General features: G+C 38.0%; 1 protein-coding gene across 2 annotated transcripts in view; it reads right to left on the reverse strand.

Annotated features, from left to right (window-relative positions):
• The window catches only part of MTAP (methylthioadenosine phosphorylase), a 151461-nt gene that overhangs the window by 76060 nt on the left and 55236 nt on the right, over positions 1–20165 (reverse strand). The window contains exons 7-8 of one of the 2 annotated variants that reach the window (XM_032138032.2): positions 15051–15173; positions 8573–12614 (exon numbers count right to left, since the gene is read on the reverse strand). In XM_032138032.2, coding sequence (XP_031993923.1) covers positions 12576–12614; positions 15051–15173 — 162 coding nt within the window. In that variant the 3' untranslated portion in view covers positions 8573–12575. Of the gene's footprint in view, positions 1–8572; positions 12615–15050; positions 15174–20165 lie in introns of those variants that run through there. The other variant, XM_058431603.1, reaches the window with a different exon arrangement.

Consider the following 20165-nt stretch of genomic DNA (forward strand, 5'->3'; position numbering starts at 1 on the left):
GCAACCTACAGAATGGGTGAAAATTATTTTAAAACAACCAATCAAAGTCTCTGGAAATGGTCCATGAACATACAGCAACTTAAGAAACATTCAAGGACATTTACTAAAAGAGATGGCCTAAAATAAAAGAAACACAAAATAGGTATTAACCAGTTGCAATGTATAGACTTTACTTGGATCCTGATTTAAATAAACAACATGTAAAAAATGGCATTTATAATACATTTGAAATTTTGAATACTCACTAATTATTTTCTGACATTAGGAAATTTTTATTCATTTTTTTATGTGTGCTAGTGGTACTGTGGTTATCTTACAAATATTTATCCTTTAGAAGTATCATTGAAATATTCATAGGTGAAATCATACATGAGAAATGCTTCAAAATAACGTCGGAGGTGAATAGTCGGTGGGATTATAGAGTAAACAGATTGTCTATGAAGTAACTCTTGAAGCTGGGTGGCAGACAGGGGTTCATTACATTGATCTTTGTATTTCTGCATATATTTGAAGTTGACTTTCCTATTACTTACTGCTTTAGCCTTGTAATCTTGATTCTTAAAGGGTGGGAATTTGTAAACTAAAGTGAGGTCAAACAGAGCAGCTAATGAACACATCATCACATTCCGATGTGTGGAGTTTTTAAGACTGAATCATCTATAAAACTGAGGGCACAGTTGGATAACACTATTTCCTGTTAATCTTCCCTAAATGAAATAATCAAATGTTTTTATTTTTTATTCCAAAAAAAGTGCTCTGCAACAAAATGATTATTAAAACAAGAACATGTCCTTTTTTCACTTACATGCTGAATTCTGAAACATTTTCATGTTGATATTTATACTTTTTAAAAATAACTTCCTTAGGATCCATTTAGTATGACTTGTTCAACTTCTACAGCTGTTCCTTTTAAATTGCTGATTGAGGTAAAATGAACACTTTTTAGTGGCTGCTGTCTTAGTCCTTTTGGGTGGCTATAACAAAGTATCTTAGACTGAGTAACTTAAAAACAATAGAAAGTTGTTTCTCACAGTTCTGCGGGGTGGAAGTCCAAGATCAAGGCACCAACAGATTCAGTGTCTGATGAGGGCCCACTCTACTTCATAGATGCCACCTTCTAGACGTGTTCTCACATGGCAGAAGGGGCAAAAGAGCTCCCTTGGGCCTTATTTATAGAGAAACTAATCTCATTCATGAAGGAAACATTATCATGACCTAATCACCCCCAAAGGCTCTACCTCTTGATACTATTGCATTGGAGATTAGATTTCAATATACAGAAGGACACAGAAATTCAGACCACAGCAGCTGTTCATTAAGTGCAAATCATGTGCCAGGCCCTCAGGACTGGCATCTAAATTAGTTCACAATTTATAGAAGCCTACAGTCTCAAGAAGACAAACTATAAGATAAAAAACAAAGTAAATAACTGCCAAGACAATAGAATACATTTTATGTAATTTTTTTTCCAACTTAAAACACAATATTCAGAATTCCAAATCCCTTCCATCCTAGGTACTTTTTCAACTTTATTACATCCTGATGAACTCCCACGTCTGTTAAGGTAATAAGGGGGCATGAATTAGGAAAAGAGGAGAGAATAGGAAGAGGGCTCTAGTAACATTAAGGAACCAGTGTATTTGTAAACATTCATTCCCTTGGAAAATGTGGACTTTTGGTGTCTGTCATGCCAGGACACCATGATCCTTACCAGGCATGAACTGTTAGAGAGCGCCAGACACCAGACTCACATTCCCTCGTGAGGGAGTGCTCACATTGCTTCTGGGGTTATCATTAGGACTGCAGTCATAAAGCATGAAAAAGGTTGAGAAGGTCTGATCTGTCTACAGTTAATTGTTTCTACTTCTCTCTTTTCTCCTCCAATCTGGCACAGAAAAAGAGGGTCATTAATGCTTGCTCTACACCTCACAGAACAGGTTGTGCAGATAGCATTTTCATAATGCAGTTTGCTTTTTTCTTCTTTAGCTTGACTACTGGAAGATACTATGCAAAAGGGAAAAATAAGCTTTGATCTTATTTAGGATTGAGCCCATTAGTGATAATAAAATCAGTAAGGTTTGTATGTAATACTGATGAGTGACAGTGTATATCTGTAGACAGATGGACATGAGTATCAACCGAATCGACAATGAATGAAAATGAAGTTTGGGATATAAATGACATTTGATTAATGGCCAACTACACAGACACATAGGTAGATAAGGTCATTCAGGAAGTAGCCTTCCTTTAAAAAAAAATATTGGTTTTACTATTCAATCAAAAGATTGAGAGCAGAAAGTTCTTGGTGGTTGTCTGTTTTGAGATGGAGTTTTTCTCTGTTGCCCAGGCTGGAGTGCAGTGGCGCAATCTTGGCTCACTGCAACCTCCCGCCTTCTGGATTCAAGCTATTTTCCTGCTGAGCTCAGCCTCCTGAGTAGCTGGGATTACAGGTGCCTACGATCACGCCTGTTTAATTTTTGTATTTTTAGTAGAGATGAGGTTTTGCCATGTTGGCCAGGCTGGTGTTCAACTCCTGACCTCAAGTGATCTGGTCTCGGCCTCCCAAAGTGCTGGGATTACAGGTGTGAGCCACCACACCTGGCAGACAGCAGATACCTTTTAGCATAATGGTTAAAACACAGAAAAAATTTTCCCTGGTTCCACTGAATTACCTCAGGAAAAGCAATCACCAGACGTAAGACTGAAATCAGACAATATATTTAATAAGTCATCAAGTTTTTATTGAACACCTAATATGTAAGTCATTTTCTTTTCCAGAATTCCTGCTCTTCCAGTTTTCACTATCTGGGGAGGTAGAATTTTACATAGTAAAATCATGTATTACAAATGGCCTATGAGTAATATGAGCTCCAGGTGGTTTGGGAGTACAAAAGAGGAAATATTTGCTGTGGACTGCTCTGACAAGAATCCTGGGAAGAAGCGATTTGAGGTGGAAACAGAAGGATGGCTAAAACTTCTATAGGCATAAATTTCATAGATTTATAAATTTATTTAACAAATACATAATGTATATATAGACATACATAGTATCTCTTATAAGAAAGGTAATGTCAGAAGAGTCTGGGGAAACAGAAGTAAACAAGGTAGAAATAATTCCTTAACCATCAGACAATGAATCAGACAATTATAATACAGTGTAACTAGTAATGTAACAGAACAGGGTGTTTGCAAAGTGCAGAGAAAGGGCTAATTCAGACAGTGAGTCAGATAAAAAGAGATGATGGTGGAGCAAAGAAGATTCTTCCAAGTGGAGGGACAACTTACAAAAGGCCAGAGACAAGGAGGAGCCTGGCCTGCTTGGAGCTGGAGTCAAAGAGTTGTGCTAATACATCACTAGCCAAGTGTGGCTGTTGAACACTTAAAATGTAGCTAGTGCAACTGAGCAAATGAAATTAATTTTATTTAGTTTTAATTAAGTTAAATTTAAAAGTTGATAGCCGCTTCAATATAACTGGAACAACTTAGGTATGTGAGTCTATTTTTTCAAAGTAAATTTTACAAAATTTAAACACAGATAGAACATTTCTTATAAAAATTTAGCCTCACAGCCAGGCATGGTGGCTGACGACTGTAATCCTAGCACTTTGTAAGGCCGAGGCTGGTGGATCACTTCAGGTCAGGAGTTTGAGACAGCCTGGCCAACATGGTGAAACCCTGTCTCTACTAAAAATACAAAAATCAGCTGGGTGTGGTGGCAGGCACCTGTAATCCCAGCTACTTGGGAGGCTGAGGCAGAATTGCTTGAACCCGGGAGGTGGAGGTTGTAGTGAGCTGAGATCATGCCACTGCACTCCAGCCTGGCAGACAGAGACTCCATCTCAAAAAAAAAAAAAAAAAAAAAAATTTTTACCTCTGAATTGAGATGTACTGTTAGTATAAAATATCTGATTCCAAAGGTTTAGTATTTGAAGAATATAAAATTTCATATTTTTAAAACATTACATCTCCATAACATTTTGGATATATTAAAATATAAATAATTTCAACTGTTTTTTACTTTGTAAATGTGGCTCCTAGAAAATTTAAAATTACATATTGGCTCACATATTTCTATCAGATAGCGCTGATTCAGAGTGCCATGAGGTGTGGGAGGTGAGGAAGAGGCTGGAGTAAATCAGAACATGCACAGCTTTGCAAGCCATATGTACTGGGAAGCTGTACATTCAAGATAGTATTGGCTGGAAGTCTACTAAATCCCAAGCACTAGTCTGGTCATTTAGGATATCAGTAAATGACAAGTTTCCTGCTGTCACAGAGGTTCTACATTTTGGAGGAAGTGTGTGTGCTGAGAGTTACAAAACAATAAACAAATATATACAAATACTAGAGTATGTAGGGAGAAGTTAAGAGCCATGGGAAAAACAAAAAAGTTGTGCTTGTAAGAATCCTTAGGAGTACTTTGGGCATGAAGTGAGGGGCATTATCATCTGTTAAAATACGATGTTTGGGGTTGACCCACTAAGGTGATTTTGGAGCAAAGATTTGAAGGAGCTGCTGTAGTGAGGCCAGGTGGTTATCTGCTGGGAGAGTTTTCCAGGTAGAAGGAACACAAACCAAATACTCTAATGTTAAAGGCAGGAGGGGGCCTGGTGTGTTGTTGGAAAAGGGCTGGAGCAGAGTTAGCAAGAGGACAGTAGTGAGAGGAAGTGAGAGAGATAGGAGGGCACGTGCAAATCACATGGGGATTCATAGGCTATCTTAAAGATGTGGGATTTTAATACAAGTGAAATAGCATTTTGTGCAGATCATTCTGCCTCCTGGGTTGCTTGCTCTAGGGAGCAAAAGTAGACACAGGACCTGTTAGGGGTTATTACAGTATCCAGGTGAGACGAGAGTGGCTCAGACTAGGTTGGAAGCAGTAGCTGTAGTGAGCAATAGTCAGCATCTTGACATGTTTGGATGGTAAATAAATTTTTCCTGGTTTTAATGTGGGTTTTGAAGAGAAGAGTCAAGGACTTCAAGTTTTTAGTCTGAGAAACTAGAAGGATGGAACTGCTAGACTGGGATGGGAAAGCAGGTGTAGGGGACGTTGAGGAGTGACCAGCAAGGAACAAGTGAAGATGGAGAAGTCCAAGGATTGAGCCCTAGGGCAGGCAACATTAAAAGATCAGGGAGAAGGCAAGAAATCAGCAAAGGAGACTAAGAAGCAGCAACCTTCAATGAAGGAAGAAAATCAAGAGTGTGGTGTCCTTGGAAGCCAAGTAAAGAAAACTTCTCAAAGAGAAGAAGTGGTCAAGTGTATCAAATGCGGCTGATAGGAAACTAAGGGTTAAGTGTGAAAATTGACATGCAGTAAATCGGTGACCCTGAGAATCTTGGTGGTGCTGAAGATGGTGCACTGGCAAAATCTGAAATGAAGAGGACTAAGGAAAGACTGGAGAAGAGGAACTGGAGGCAGGAGAATCAATAACTGTTCAAGGGATTTTATGCCAATGAAAAGCTTAAAAATGAGACAGCACATAGAATTGGGGTCAAGAATTTTAATGGGAGAAATAAAGTATATTTGTGTGCTGAAAAAGTGATTCAGTAATGAGAAAAATGATTATGAAAAGGGTAGTTACTAGACTGATGTCCTTACTAGGTGAGAGGTATGGGGTCTGGTGCATAAGAGAATGATCAGGGAGAAACATCTATGACAGTAGTTCTCAAAAGTGGGACCAGCATCATCTGGGAACTTGTTGGAAATGCAAATTATCAGGCTATGCTCCAGATATCCTGAATCGGAAACTCTGGGGTGGTGCCACGCAACCTGTTTTAATAAGCCCTCCAGGTGATGATGATGCATGCTCCCGTTTGAGAAGCACTGTCACAGATGGTAACAGGAGGGAAAACAGTTTGGGAGAGAGCAACAGAGGGGGGTCTTGAAAGTGTTCTGCTGATGCTTCAGTTCTGTCTGTGAAGAGGGAACTAATGTCACCTGCTGAAAGTGAACATGGGTAGGTGTTTGGGAGAGCTGATGAAGGGTTTTAAGTAGGAAAGAAATGTAATCAGATTATTATTTACACAAATATTTGTTGAGTTTGTGCTAAATACAAGGAAAAGAGGCTCCTAAACTGATGAGTTAAAAAAACAACTCCTGCCTTTACAAAAGCTTACAGAACAGTGAGGGAGGCACGTGTCTGTAAGAGAATGACAGCCCCTAAACAAAGTTCTCATTCAAGGCTTTCTCCTAAATAGTTAGATATACTTAACCCATTTAAGTATTACATATGTGGCACGGTTTTTTCAGTCCCTTCACCCTTCTCTTGGTGCTTTTCAGATAGTCATCCTCCTAAAAGCACTGTGCCCAGAATTGGATACAGTGCCCCAAGCATAACCTATCAGAAGCTAATGCCAAGAATCATACATTTTATCTCGTTACATAAACTGCTATGAAGCTAGGTCTCCTCTAGTATCCACTCCTTAAAATATATAAATTAAAGGAACAGTTGCCTGTGGTGAAAAGTTCAACCACTATAGAAAGGTATGGAGTAGACAGTTTAAGTCTCTTGATTCATCCCTCAGAAGCTATCAATAAGTTTCTTCCAGAAACTTTCTGGAAATATAAAGTATAAACATCCTATCTATACATCACCACAAACTTATACTTATTTTACTCTATGTATTTTTGATTTCCTCTTTTGTCATGAACATTGTTCCATACTGGTACATAAACAGATATCTATTCTTTTTGACAACTGCACATTACTTATTTGAATTGATGTACCTTAGTTTATTTAAAACATCCTATGACACTGAGAATTTTAGCCATTCCCAAGCTTCTGCCTATAACGATTCCAAGATGCACTTAGAGCTGCAAAATATTTTTAGGTATCAAATGTAACCTGCTGTTCCAGCTTTCTTCAATCTTTTTCGTTAAGAAATTCTGTATATAAACAACTCAGGCTGTCGTAGTCTTTTTTTTTTTTAAGTTTATTTTTATGTTAAAAATATATGTTTGTAAATGTGTCAAAATTAACCAAGGCCTGACACCTGACAAGACTTACAAGAAAGGAAAACCACAGACCAATCTGTCTCATGAGCATAGATGTAAAAATCAAACAAAATATCTGCAAACTGAATCCAGCATTATATAAAGGGGATAACATATCATGACTAAGTAGCATTTATATCAGGAATGCAAGATCAGTTTAACATTAAAGAATCTACATTAACAAAATAAAAGAGAAAAATCAGGATTATCTCAATAGATGCAGGAAAAAGTACTTGGTGAAATTCAACATGCATTCATGACACTCTTGGCAAAATAGGAATAAAAGCGATCTTCAATCTGATAAAAACATGAAACGGAAAAAACCTATAGCTAACATATTTTAATAGTGAAAAACTAGATGCTATCCTCTGCTGTTGAAAATAAGACAAGAATAACAACTCACACCACTTCTATTCAACATTAGGTTGAAGGTCCTAGCCAATACAACAAAGCAAGAAGAAACAAAAGGTAAAGGTTGGAAAGAAGAAGTAAACTTGTTATTCATATATGACATGATTGTGTACACAAGGTATCCCTAAGGCACTTGCAATAAAATAAAAATAAGAACTACTACTGAACTAAGTGAAATTAATAAGATTACAGAATATAAAGTCAACATACAAAAATAAAACATATTTCTGTATACCAGCAATAAACTTAAAAATGAAATTAAAGTACTATTTACAATAACATTTCCACAAAATATTTAGGAATACATTTAACAAAAGATATACAAGACTTCCTCACTAAAACTACAAAATATTGCTGAGATAAATTTTAAAAGACCCAAATAAATGCAGAAACATACCATGTCCATGGATTGAAAAGTTCAATATTGTCAATTCTTCCCAAATCGACCTAAAAATTCAGTGCAATCCCAATACAATTCCAGCAGATTTTTTCTTAAAGAAAAATGGACAAGCTTAATATAAACTTTATAAAGAAAGGACCTATAGCCAAAACAAATCTTGGAAAAGACTGCAAAGCTTAATAATACTTAATTTCAAGACACCATAAAGCCAAAATAATCAAGACAGTAGGGTATTGGCATAAGAAGAGACACATAGATAAATGACATAAATAGATCATCCAGATCCACAGATAAACGGTAAATTGATTTTGACAAGGGCACACAGGTAATTCAATGAGTAGGCAAAGATTTCTTGGAACACACAAAAAGCACCAACCATAAAAAAAAATTGATAAACTAGGCTTCGTCAAAATGAAAAACTTGTTCTTTGAAAGATATCATTAAGAAAATGAAAAGGCAAGCTAAAGACTAAGAATAGTCACAATACATATATCTGAAAAAGAGTGTATCCAGAATATATAAACAATTCTTATTATTCAATAATAAAACAAAACAATCAATTTTTTCATAAACAAAAATATTTGTACAGATAGTTCGCAAAATATGTGAATGGCCAATAAGCACATGAAAAGTTCAACATCTTTAATCAGAAAAATGCAAATCAAAACCACAATGAGATATCAAAATATACCCAATAGAATGGCTAAAATTAAAAACGCTGACAATACCAAGCTTTGTCAAGAATTCTTATAAATTACTGGTGGGAGTATAGGCATTTGCAAAAGTGAAAATATGTTCACAAAAAGACTTGTAATTTCATGCTTATAGCAGCTTTATTCATAAAATTCCTCAAATGCAAAAAATTCAAACATTCATCAACAGGTGAATAGATAATCAAATTGTAACATAGGCATATGACAGAATACTACTAGGCAATAAAAAGGGCACAAGCTACAGATGCATGCAACAACATGAGTGAATCTCCAAAACAAAGAAATAATGCATGCTGAGATTGTCTTTCTGAAGAAATTCCCCTCATTCTTCAGGATCCCGAGGTTCTCAAAGGCATACTGGCAACAGGCCCTGAAATGGCTTCCTCTGGACTACTCTACTAGTCTTGGTAGATTTCCTCGATCTTAGGCATTCCTTCTTTTCTTCCGTGGTCTTCATTTACTGCTGTCCTTCTTGCCTATCTTGAATTATTCTATACTATTATGAGGAGAACACAGGTTCTTCCATCTTGGAACTTCAGTTCTTTGCCTTGCTAGGCCAATACATATACATTGAGCCAGATTCTGTGCACACTGGTAGTTCCAAGGTGCAACAATCTTCAAAACATTTGAGGAGTGTATTAGTCCGTTCTCATGCTGCTGTAAAGGAATGCCCAAGACTGGGTAACTTATAAAGGAAAGAGGTTTAATTAACTCACAGTTCCACATAGTTGAGAAGGCCTCAGGAAACTTACCATCATGGCAGAAGGGGAAACAAACACGTCATTCTTCACATGATGGCAGGAAGAAGTGCTGAGCAAAAGGGGGAAAAGCCCCTTATAAAACCAACAGGCCTTGTGAGAACTCATTATCATGAGAACTGCAGCGTGGGGGTAACCACCCCCATGATTCAATTACCTCCCACTGGGTCCCTCCCACAACATGTGGGGATTATGGGAACTACAATTCAAGATGAGATTTGGGTGGGGACACTGCCAAACCATATCAAGGAGGGACTCTGCAAATGTGGCAAGAACTCATTTCATGACTTCCTAAACCAGCAGATACTCCTTGAAACCTTATTAAATTGTTTCACAGGATAAGTGCTGGCTAAATGCTTGCTGAGAAAGTTAAAAACATGTTCAGGCCACTGTCACAAGAATGAGTAATTATTTGGAAAACAGGTGTTGGTGTGGCCACAACCATGCCCCTGAGGTAGCAGCCAGAGAAGAGGCTCCAGGAGCATCCTGTGGATGCCAGAGCAGGCTCACGTGGCACCTGCAGGGCGGCTGGCTCAGGGCAGGTTGGAGGTCACCTTAGTCACTCCCTCTTCAGGGAAGTTCGCCGTCCTCCGTTCCTGAGGGTGCCATTGTCCTGGAGTTTCCTTCCTTGAAACAAGCCATGGTAGCTACCTCCAGCCCTGCACAGCGACTCGTGCTAGCGAAGGGGGCAGTGAACAGGGGCCAGGTCACAAGGACCATGACCCTCGGGAACCACAGGGCCAGGATGTCATTCTCAAAACCATGAAAATCGATGCCAAACACAACAGCAGATTATAATGCCAACAAAGACTTCTACGTACATGTAAATCTATTAATCACTAAGGGCTAAGTCACTAAACTACAGCTTTCCCATGATGCTCATCATCCATCCTTTGGGGAAACCAAAATGCTCACAACTGACCGTGGTGTTCGCTTAATATACTAGCTTAAATTAAAAAAAAAAAAAAATTAGTACATCATCACAAGTGAGAAGTGTTCCAGGAAGTGTTCTTCAACAATATCCTCAAGCATAAGGTATGAGGAAAATCATATTGGCTTTGCATAAGGAGTGAATGATTGGGAACAAAGAAGAGAGTATACTGCATTCATTTGGTTAGTCTGAAAACGATGTTGCTAGAGAAGGCTATTTAATCAAGAAAAGTACCTCTGCAAGTTGGAGAGAACTGTACTTTCCGAATATAGCAAGAAAAATGCCCATATTTTTGCCCTGACATTCTTAGACACCTACTAAGAATGAGGAAAAGTAAGGTACCATCTATGTATCACATTGTAGTGAAAACAATCACAGGTTACAAAGCTAGAGAAGCCTGGGTTCAGGTTCATTAAGTTCTCTACGGATTGCTAATGGATAACCAGAGTTGAAATTTAATACTACATCAGGGAATCCAAGGGTCATAATCATACTTGACCCAAATGGCTCACACTAATGAGTCATATTAATACTGGAGGGTAACTGTTTTGTTTACAATTAGCAGCTTATTATCTTGAAGTCAATCTCAGAGACACAAACAAACACATTGACTTTACAAACTCTTTAAATAAAAGGTTCTGTATCTTGATCCTAAAGTATCCTGTAATAGCCTACAGTGAAAAGAAAATAATTCTGAGGAAAAAGATCTCCCCATGATAAAAAACTGAAGAAAACAAAAAGCATTTCTCTCTCTTTTTTTTTTTTTTTTGAGACGGAGTCTTGCTCTGTTGCCCAGGCTGGAGTGCAGTGGCGCAAGCTCAGCTCACTGCAAGTTCTGCTCACTGCAAGCTCCGCCTCCCAGGTTCACACCATTCTCCTGCCTCAGCCTCCCAAGTAGCTGGGACTACAGGTGCCCGCTACCACGCCCGGCTAATGTTTTATATTTTTAGTAGAGACTGGGTTTCAATGCATTAGCCAGGATGGTCTTGATCTCCTGATCTTGTGATCTGCCCGTCTCGGCCAGGGGTGAGCCACCGTGCCCGGCCAACAAAAAGCATTTCTATAAAATTAACAATAAAAAAAAGTTAAAAAAGCAAGCTTCCACTTTATTAAAAAGCAAAAATCACCAACTCGTATAAAATAATTTAACTCATAAAAAGGAGAATCAAACATTACTTTTTAAAATATCAGACACCATAAAATGTGCATTTAGTCTTTTAAATAGTTTAACTTTCAGTTAAACTATTAAACACCTAGCTTTTCTCAGAAAGCTGTTGCAAACCCAAGTACTGTTCTGACTCTAGAGAAATCAATGATCCTCTTCTTTAGCAGAATAAAGATTTAACTCCCTTAAATGACATTCACCTTAATATTACCAACTTAAATTCTGCTTCATTACCAGAAACAGTGTTTTCAAGAACTGGATCTTTCTAAATCCATTTTTATTTTTACAACAACTTTACAACTTTACTATGATTATATTCATTGTAGAAAAATGTGAAGACACAGAAAGATTCAAAGAAAATAAAAATTATCCCAGTATCCCCCCCCCCAAATACAATAACAAGGTTATATATATTTCTTTCTACTTTTTTTGTCTATTTACTTAGCATTTTAAAGCAAAACTAGTACTATAAAATGCTACCATATCCTTTTTTCATTTCATATATAGAGCAACCATGTCTTTTTAGGACATTAAAATATGCAAAAAGGATTTTCAGTTGGCTCATTCACAATCTAATTATAACTAAGACATAATTTACCTCCAATTGCTGGGTATTCAGATTATTTTAATTATTTATTATTATAACTATCATTATTAAACACCCTTCTTTATATATAATTCTTTGTACGTATCTCTGATATGGTTTTAAAGAGAAATTCCTAGATGTAGAGTTCCCAGCACAAAGTACGTCGTATTTTTAAGTCTTTTGATGCATTTTAGCAAACTGCCCTCCAGAAATACTGTACCAATTTACAGTCGCATCAATAAATAACCAAAGAGTCCCATTTCTTCCTCACATTCTTTGGCAGTATAGGAAAGTAGAGATTACCCTCCACCCTTTATTGTTGCAAATTTAATAAAGGGGGAGAAGAGAATGGTTTTTTTTTTTCCCCCTTAAAATGTAATGTAATATTTTTACCCACATGTTTACCGGTCATTTGCTTTTCTTCTGTATTTTGAAGTTGTCCAAATCATTCAGGAGTCTCTAATACACACAATGTCTTGTCTTTCTTACAACATACTCTTTGACAGGCAACGGCATGAAAGCTGCATGTCTTTCCCATATTTTTTTCAAGTTAAGCAGGAATTCCCAAAATGACTGGAATTAGAATGTCTTCTTTTCTCCTGGGCAGTCATGCTACTTTAATGTCTTGGTAATAAAACAGAAAACTGGGCCATATTCTGAAAGGAAGAAAGGAGGCAGTGATAGTCACATGTTGGCGTTAATTACTGAGATGTTTGTTAAAAAAACCAGATTTTGATTTTCTAGATCAAAGTGAGGATGCAGGAAACATACACTTTAGATAAATTCTGCAGATAATTTTCAAGTTCACTAACCAGATGTGGAACTTTAGGTACTCTAAACTGTTGGTTCCTCACCTCCCTTTCCTGTAAAGTGAGGTTAATAATGCTTATCTCAGAGCATTGTTCTGATAATCACTTATTGCCATAACAGCCCCCAGCCTGGATTATTGTTTATGCAACCTCTATCCCGTATCCTTATCCCACTGTAAGAAATCATTGAAATTTTTATGTGTCTCTATCTCCAAACACCATAGGATCATCATCAGAACTCTTTAACTTTGCAAACCAGACCTTGACATATAGTAGGTGCTAAGTGTTTCTGAAATGACTTAGTGAGTGAATGAATGATATACATTTCAATGCTTAGAGGACTAAAAATACTACCCCAGAAAAAGGGATTATTAGTATGGTGTTCCTTAATGCTATAGAATGAAGGCCAAGATTTATTTATTTATATATATATAAAATCCTCCTTTGAAAATCTGATGAAAGCTATGTAAACTAAGCCTCTTTAAAAATGCATACAAATAAAATCACACAATTTTACAATCTCAGAAGCTCCAGGAAAGGAGAACACTGATTTCTACTCTTCAAGCATTTTTACTTAAAAATAAAGCTAAAACAATAAATGTATTACTTGAGAAATTAACTTCAAGCTTTTGAAAGACTATGGTCAAAGTGGAGTTAGTTGGGAGACTTAAAAAAAATAAACTTGGCTGGGCGCAGTGGCTCACGCCTGTAATCCCAGCACTTTGGGAGGCCGAGGCGGATGGATCACGAGGTCAGGAGTTTGAGACTAGCCTGACCAATATGATGAAACCTCGTCTCTACTAAAAATATAAAAATTAGCTGGGCATGGTGGTGCATGCCTGTAATCCCAGCTACTCAGGAGGCTGAGGCAGGAGAATCTCTTGAACCCGGGAGGCAGAGGTTGCAGTGAGCTGAGATCGTGCCACTGCACTCCAGCCTGGGTGACAGAATGAGACTCCGTCTCAAACAAACAAACAAACTTCTATGACATTTTGCTAATAATAGTACAAGTATAAGTCACATTTCTGGCAAACCAACATGTGTTTTTTAATGCAAGCTCCAGTTGTGCCATTTGACTGCACTCAAATGTATTTTTTTCCCTTTTAATTCTAATAAGGGTATCCTGCATCTCTATTATGATAAAACACTTCACGGGGGAAAGGAGTATCATTTATTCATTAAATAACATTTAGTTCCTAGGTATACAGTGTTGAAACCAATAGATTTGTTTCTTAGTAGGGAAGATAAACTACTAATTCCAACATTATTGACTGTCAGTCCTAACTGCTGAGAGACACCTTAGTTACAGTGGTGTGCTGGATCCTGTTCGTACCAGCTTGCAAGAGCTGACTGTGTGTATCACTTCTCAACTCATCAGTGGCTTCACATTAGTAGTGTGAAACTGGCCGTACTGGAGCACTTGTACCACATAAATCAGCAAACATTACAAATCAAGGCTCTGCCATGCCCAGTGATTGGCAGTCACTTACCACCATACAACGTCCTCATTATACTAAAACTGTGGCTCTCTCATTACAGAGCTCCTAGGTGGTAATTCAGGTAGGGAGGGCTTAGATCAACCTTTCAAATCCTCTCTCCACCACCACCAGAAGACCCAAAAGTACAGGTGTATTCTAGGAGACTTCAAGGTATGGTCCTCTTTGGATAGTAGGGGAATGCAATATCTGATCAGTTTGAGGCAAGTCTTTCCCTATGTGGTTAAGAAGAGTCACAAAGTGCCCAAAGAAAAATCATGCAACTCTGAGTTTATCAGTTAGTTTAAATTATATTCTGAGAATACTAGAGTTGGCTCATCATTAATTACTGTTTAGTTTGATGTATGATTAACCTTAAGCAGATATTTTCTGGCACCATTTTGGTACTATTGTCAGTTTTGGCTTTAAAGGATTGCCACAAATTTGAATGGATCTGCCAAAGAGAAAATAGCTTTGTCAACAATGTAAGTGATATGCAGAGAAAACACTATCAACCTTCTGAAGTAAGACTTAGGGACACTACAGAGCAGGACAATGTGAAGAACCTGGTACATGAGATAATAAAACTCTCTCAACCTTAGCTTTCAATGGTCTTGCATTGCCAGCCAGAAAATATGACTACTCAATTTCACAAGTGGTTGGGATGGTAGTAGTAGATGTCACAAAAACTTGTTGAAAACATCTAGGCTGTCATAAAATACATGAGGACCAAAGGTGAAATGCACGTAAGAAAAGAAGACAACAGAGAGTCTACAGACATGCCTGATTGTACGTGGCTGACACTTACCTTCAGGTTATGGAGGGTTTCTGACCATTCTGTGGACCCTATTTGAGGTATGGTAGTGAGCAGTAAGCTTTTGGCTTTATTAGCATTTTCTTTCAGGGTCTTTAAGACCCGGTCCACCGAAACCTAGAGAAACAATAGCACTGGAGGTTACTAGAACTTAAAATTCCACTGCTTGTCATAAAACATTTTTCTGAGTTCCAGCCTTACTATAGTCTAAATGTTTGTGTACCCTCAAATTTATCTGCTGAAACCTAATCCTCAGTGGAGGGTATTTGGAGGTTGGGCATTTGGGAGGCAATTAGGTCATGAAGGCAGAGTCCTCGTGGATAGGATTAGTGACCTTACAAAAGAGGACCCAGTGCCATTCTTCGAGGGTCCCTTCTACCTTCTACCATGTGAGGTTCCAGTGAGAAGATGGCTGTCTACGAGAAAGTGGGCTCTCACTAGACACCAAATGTGCCAGTCCCTTGATCTTGGACTTCTCAACTTACAGAAACGTGAAAAATAAACTTCCGTTATCAGAAGCCACCCACACTATGGTATTTTGTTACAACAGTCCAGACAGACTAAGAAAAACCTGACTTGTGAAGTCTGTTTATTCTATGTTTAAACCCCGGAGTTCAAGCTCTGCATTTATCAAGATGGTCTTAGTCCTAGCAGGGAGGTCCTAGAGAAACTCAGTGACATCTCTGAAAAGCACTGATGAATTCTGACATGGTTTGGATTTGTGTCCTCACTGAAACTCATGTCGAATTGTTGGAGGTGGGGCCTAGTGGGAGGCGGTTGGATCATGGGGTTGGATTTCTCATGAAAGGTTTAGCAGCTCCTGGATTCATTAATTTTTTGAAGGGTTTTATGTGTCTCTATTTCCTTCAGTTCTGCTCTAATTTTAGTTATTTCTAGCCTTCTGCTAGCTTTTGAATGTGTTTGCTCTTGCTTTTCTAGTTCTTTTAATTGTGATATCAGGGTGTCAATTTTGGATCTTTCCTGCTTTCTCTTGTGGGCATTTAGTGCTATAAATTTCCCTCTATATACTGCTTTGAATGTGTCCCAGAGATTCTGGTATGTTGTGTCTTTGTTCTCGTTGGTTTCAAAGAACATCTTTATTTCTGCCTTCATTTCATTATGTACCCAATAGTCATTCAGGAGCAGGTTGTTCAGTTTCCATGTAGTTGAGCGGTTTTGAGTGAGTTTCTTAATCCTGAGTTCTAGTTTGATTGCACTGTGGTCTGAGAGACAGTTTGTTGTAATTTCTCTTCTTTTACATTTGCTGAGGAGAGCTTTACTTCCAACTATGTGGTCAATTTTGGAATAGGAGTGGTGTGGTGCTGAAAAAAACGTCTATTCTGTTGATTTGGGGTGGAGAGTTCTGTAGATGTCTATTAGGTCCACTTGGTGCAGAGCTGAGTTCAATTCCTGGATATCCTTTTTAACTTTCTGTCTCATTGATCTGTCTAATGTTGACAGTGGGGTGTTAAAATCTCCCATTATTATTGTGTGGGAGTTTAAGTCCCTTTGTAGGTCACTCAGGACTTGCTTTATGAATCTGGGTGCTCCTGTGTTGGGTGCATATATATTTAGGATAGTTAGCTCTTCTTGTTGAATTGATCCCTTTACCATTATGTAATGGCCTTCTTTGTCTCTTTTGATCTTTGTTGGTTTAAAGTCTGTTTTATCAGAGACTAGGATTGCAACCCCTGCCTTTTTTTGTTTTCCATTTGCTTGATAGATTTTCCTCTATCCCTTTATTTTGAGTCTATGTGTGTCTCTGCAGGTGAGATGGGTTTCCTGAATACAGCACACTGATGGGTCTTGACTCCTTATCCAATTTGCCAGTCTGTGTCTTTTAATTGGAGCATTTAGCCCATTTACATTTAAAGTTAATATTGTTATGTGTGAATTTGATCCTGTCATGATGTTAGTTGCCTATTTTGCTCGTTAGTTGATGCAGTTTCTTCCTAGCCTCAATGGTCTTTACAATTTGGCATGTTTTTGCAGGGGCTGGTACCGGTTGTTCCTTATCTCAATAGATGCAGAAAAGGCCTTTGACAAAATTCAACAGCCTTTCATGCTAAAAACTCTCAATAAATTAGGTATTGATGGGACGTATCTCAAAATAATAAGAGCTATCTATGACAAGTCTACAGCCAATATCATACTGAATGGGAGAAAACTGGAAGCATTCCCTTTGAAAACTGGCACAAGACAGGGATGCCCTCTCTCACCACTCCTATTCAACATAGTGCTGGAAGTTCTGGCCAGGGCAATCAGGCAGGAGAAGGAAATAAAGGGTATTCAATTAGGAAAAAAGGAAGTCAAATTGTCCTTGTTTGCAGATGACATGATTGTATATCTAGAAAACCCCACTGTCTCAGCCCCAAATCTCCTTAAGCTGATAGGCAACTTCAGCAAAGTCTCAGGATACAAAATCAATGTACAAAAATCACAAGCATTCTTGTACACCAATCACAGACAAACAGAGAGCCAAATCATGAGTGAACTCCCATTCACAATTGCTTCAAAGAGAATAAAATACCTAGGAATCCAACTTACAAGGGATGTGAAGGAACTCTTCAAGGAGAACTACAAACCACTGCTCAATGAAATAAAAGAGGATACAAACAAATGGAAGAACATTCCATGCTCATGGGTTGGAAGAATCAATATCGTGAAAATGGCCATACTGCCCAAGGTAATTTATAGATTCAATGCCATCCCCATCAAGCTACCAATGACTTTCTTCACAGAATTGGAAAAAACTACTTTAAAGTTCATATGGAACCAAAAAAGAGCCCGCATCACCAAGTCAATCCTAAGCCAAAAGAACAAAGCTGGAGGCATCACACTACCTGACTTCAAACTATACTACAAGGCTAGAGGAACCAAAACAGCATGGTACTGGTACCACAACAGAGACATAGATCAATGGAATAGAACAGAGCCCTCAGAAATAATGCTGCATATCTACAACTATCTGATCTTTGACAAACCTGACAAAAACAAGAAATGGGGAAAGGATTCCCTATTTAATAAATGGTGCTGGGAAAACTGGCTAGCCATATGTAGAAAGCTGAAACTGGATCCCTTCCTTATACCTTATACAAAAATTAATTCAAGATGGATTAAAGACTTAAATGTTAGACCTCAAACCATTAAAATCCTACAAGAAAACCTAGGCAACACCATTCAGGACATAGGCGTGGGCAAGGACTTCATGTCTAAAACACCAAAAGCAATGGCAACAAAAGCCAAAATTGACAAATGGGATCTGATTAAAAAAAAATTTACAAGAAAAAAACAAACAACCCCATCAAAAAGTGGGCAAAGGACATGAACAGACACTTCTCAAAAGAAGACATTTATGCAGCCAAAAAACATATGAAAAAATGCTCATCATCACTGGCCATCAGAGAAATGCAAATTGAAACCACAGTGAGATACCATCTCACACCAGTTAGAATAGCCATCATTAAAAAGTCAGGAAACAACAGGTGCTGGAGAGGATGTGGAGAAATAGGAACACTTTTATACTGTTGGTGGGACTGTAAACTAGTTCAACCATTGTGGAAGTCAGTGTGGCGATTCCTCAGGGATCTAGAACTAGAAATACCATTTGACCCAGCCATCCCATTACTGGGTATATACCCAAAGGACTATAAATCATGCTGCTATAAAGACACATGCACAAGTATGTTTACTGCGGCACTATTCACAATAGCAAAGAGTTGGAACCAACCCAAATGTCCAACAACGATAGACTGGATTAAGAAAATGTGGCACATATACACCATGGAATACTATGCAGCCATAAAAAATGATGAGTTCATGTCCTTTGTAGGGACATGGATGAAACTGGAAACCATCATTCTCAGTAAACTACCTCAAGGACAAAAAACCAAACACCGCATGTTCTCACTCATAGGTGGGAACTGAACAATGAGAACTCATGGACACAGGAAGGGGAACATCACACTCCGGGGACTGTTGTGGGGTGGGGGGAGGGGGGAGGGACAGCATTAGGTGATATACCTAATGCTAAATGACGAGTTAATGGGTGCAGCAAAACAACATGGCACATGGATACATATATAACAAACCTGCACATTGTGCACATGTACCCTAAAACCTAAAATATAATAAAAAAAGAAAGGTTTAGCAGCATCCTCAGGTGCTGTTTTACTGATATGAGTTCTTGTGAGATCTGATTGTTTACAAGTGTACAGCACCTCTCCTCTCACTCTCTCTTGCTCCTGCTCCCACCATGTGAGATGCCTCCCTCCTTTTGCCTTCCACCATGATTGGAAGTTTCCTGAGGCCTCCCCAGAAGCTAAGCAGATGCCAGCATCACACGTCCCGTACAGCCTGTAGAACCATAAGCCAATTAAACCTCTTTTCTTTATAAATTACCCAGTTTTAGGTATTTCTCCATAGCAATGTGATAACAGACTAATACAGATTTCAATATGGTACCTGAGAAAGTATCTCAGATGTACAATCGGTTAATATGGTCTAGAAAGATGTGACTGTTCTCTTCATGTCCACAGCCGAATGGATTACAATGTTAAAACTGTTGCTATACTGGAAAACCAAACAGAAGTACGTTTCTCCTTAGAAAATTATTCCAGCTAATAAAGAAAAATATTATGGAATTAAAATACCACCATTTTTATGGCTCCCAGTGAATTAATGGATTGGCTGCTAACATCACAAACCGAACCAAACAAACAAAATCCCAAATAAACCACTCATTATGTGCTTCCTGATGAAAAAATAAAATGCTACCTTAAGATACCTGAATCTGATTAAATCTCTAAATCTAGCTACCAATTTATAGATAATACAGAGGACAGAAAAGCCTATTAAACTACTCCGAGGAGATGATTTCAGCAATTCAGACTGTGGAAAACTCAACAGGACAAATGATCTGGTTCCTTCATAAAAAGCTTGCAACCAAAAAAATAATCTAAGGCATTTAACCAGAAATTTAAATTTTGGCTGGGTATATTAAAGAATTATTATTGGAGAATGAAAACGATAATGTGCTCATGTTAGATACCTCCTGAAGTGTTTATGGATAAAATTATTGAAGGGAGTAATAATCATATTGGTTGTAAG

The sequence above is a fragment of the Hylobates moloch genome, unplaced genomic scaffold (genome assembly GCF_009828535.3).
Source record: "Hylobates moloch isolate HMO894 unplaced genomic scaffold, HMol_V3 SCAFFOLD_19, whole genome shotgun sequence".
Taxonomy (NCBI): domain Eukaryota; kingdom Metazoa; phylum Chordata; class Mammalia; order Primates; family Hylobatidae; genus Hylobates; species Hylobates moloch.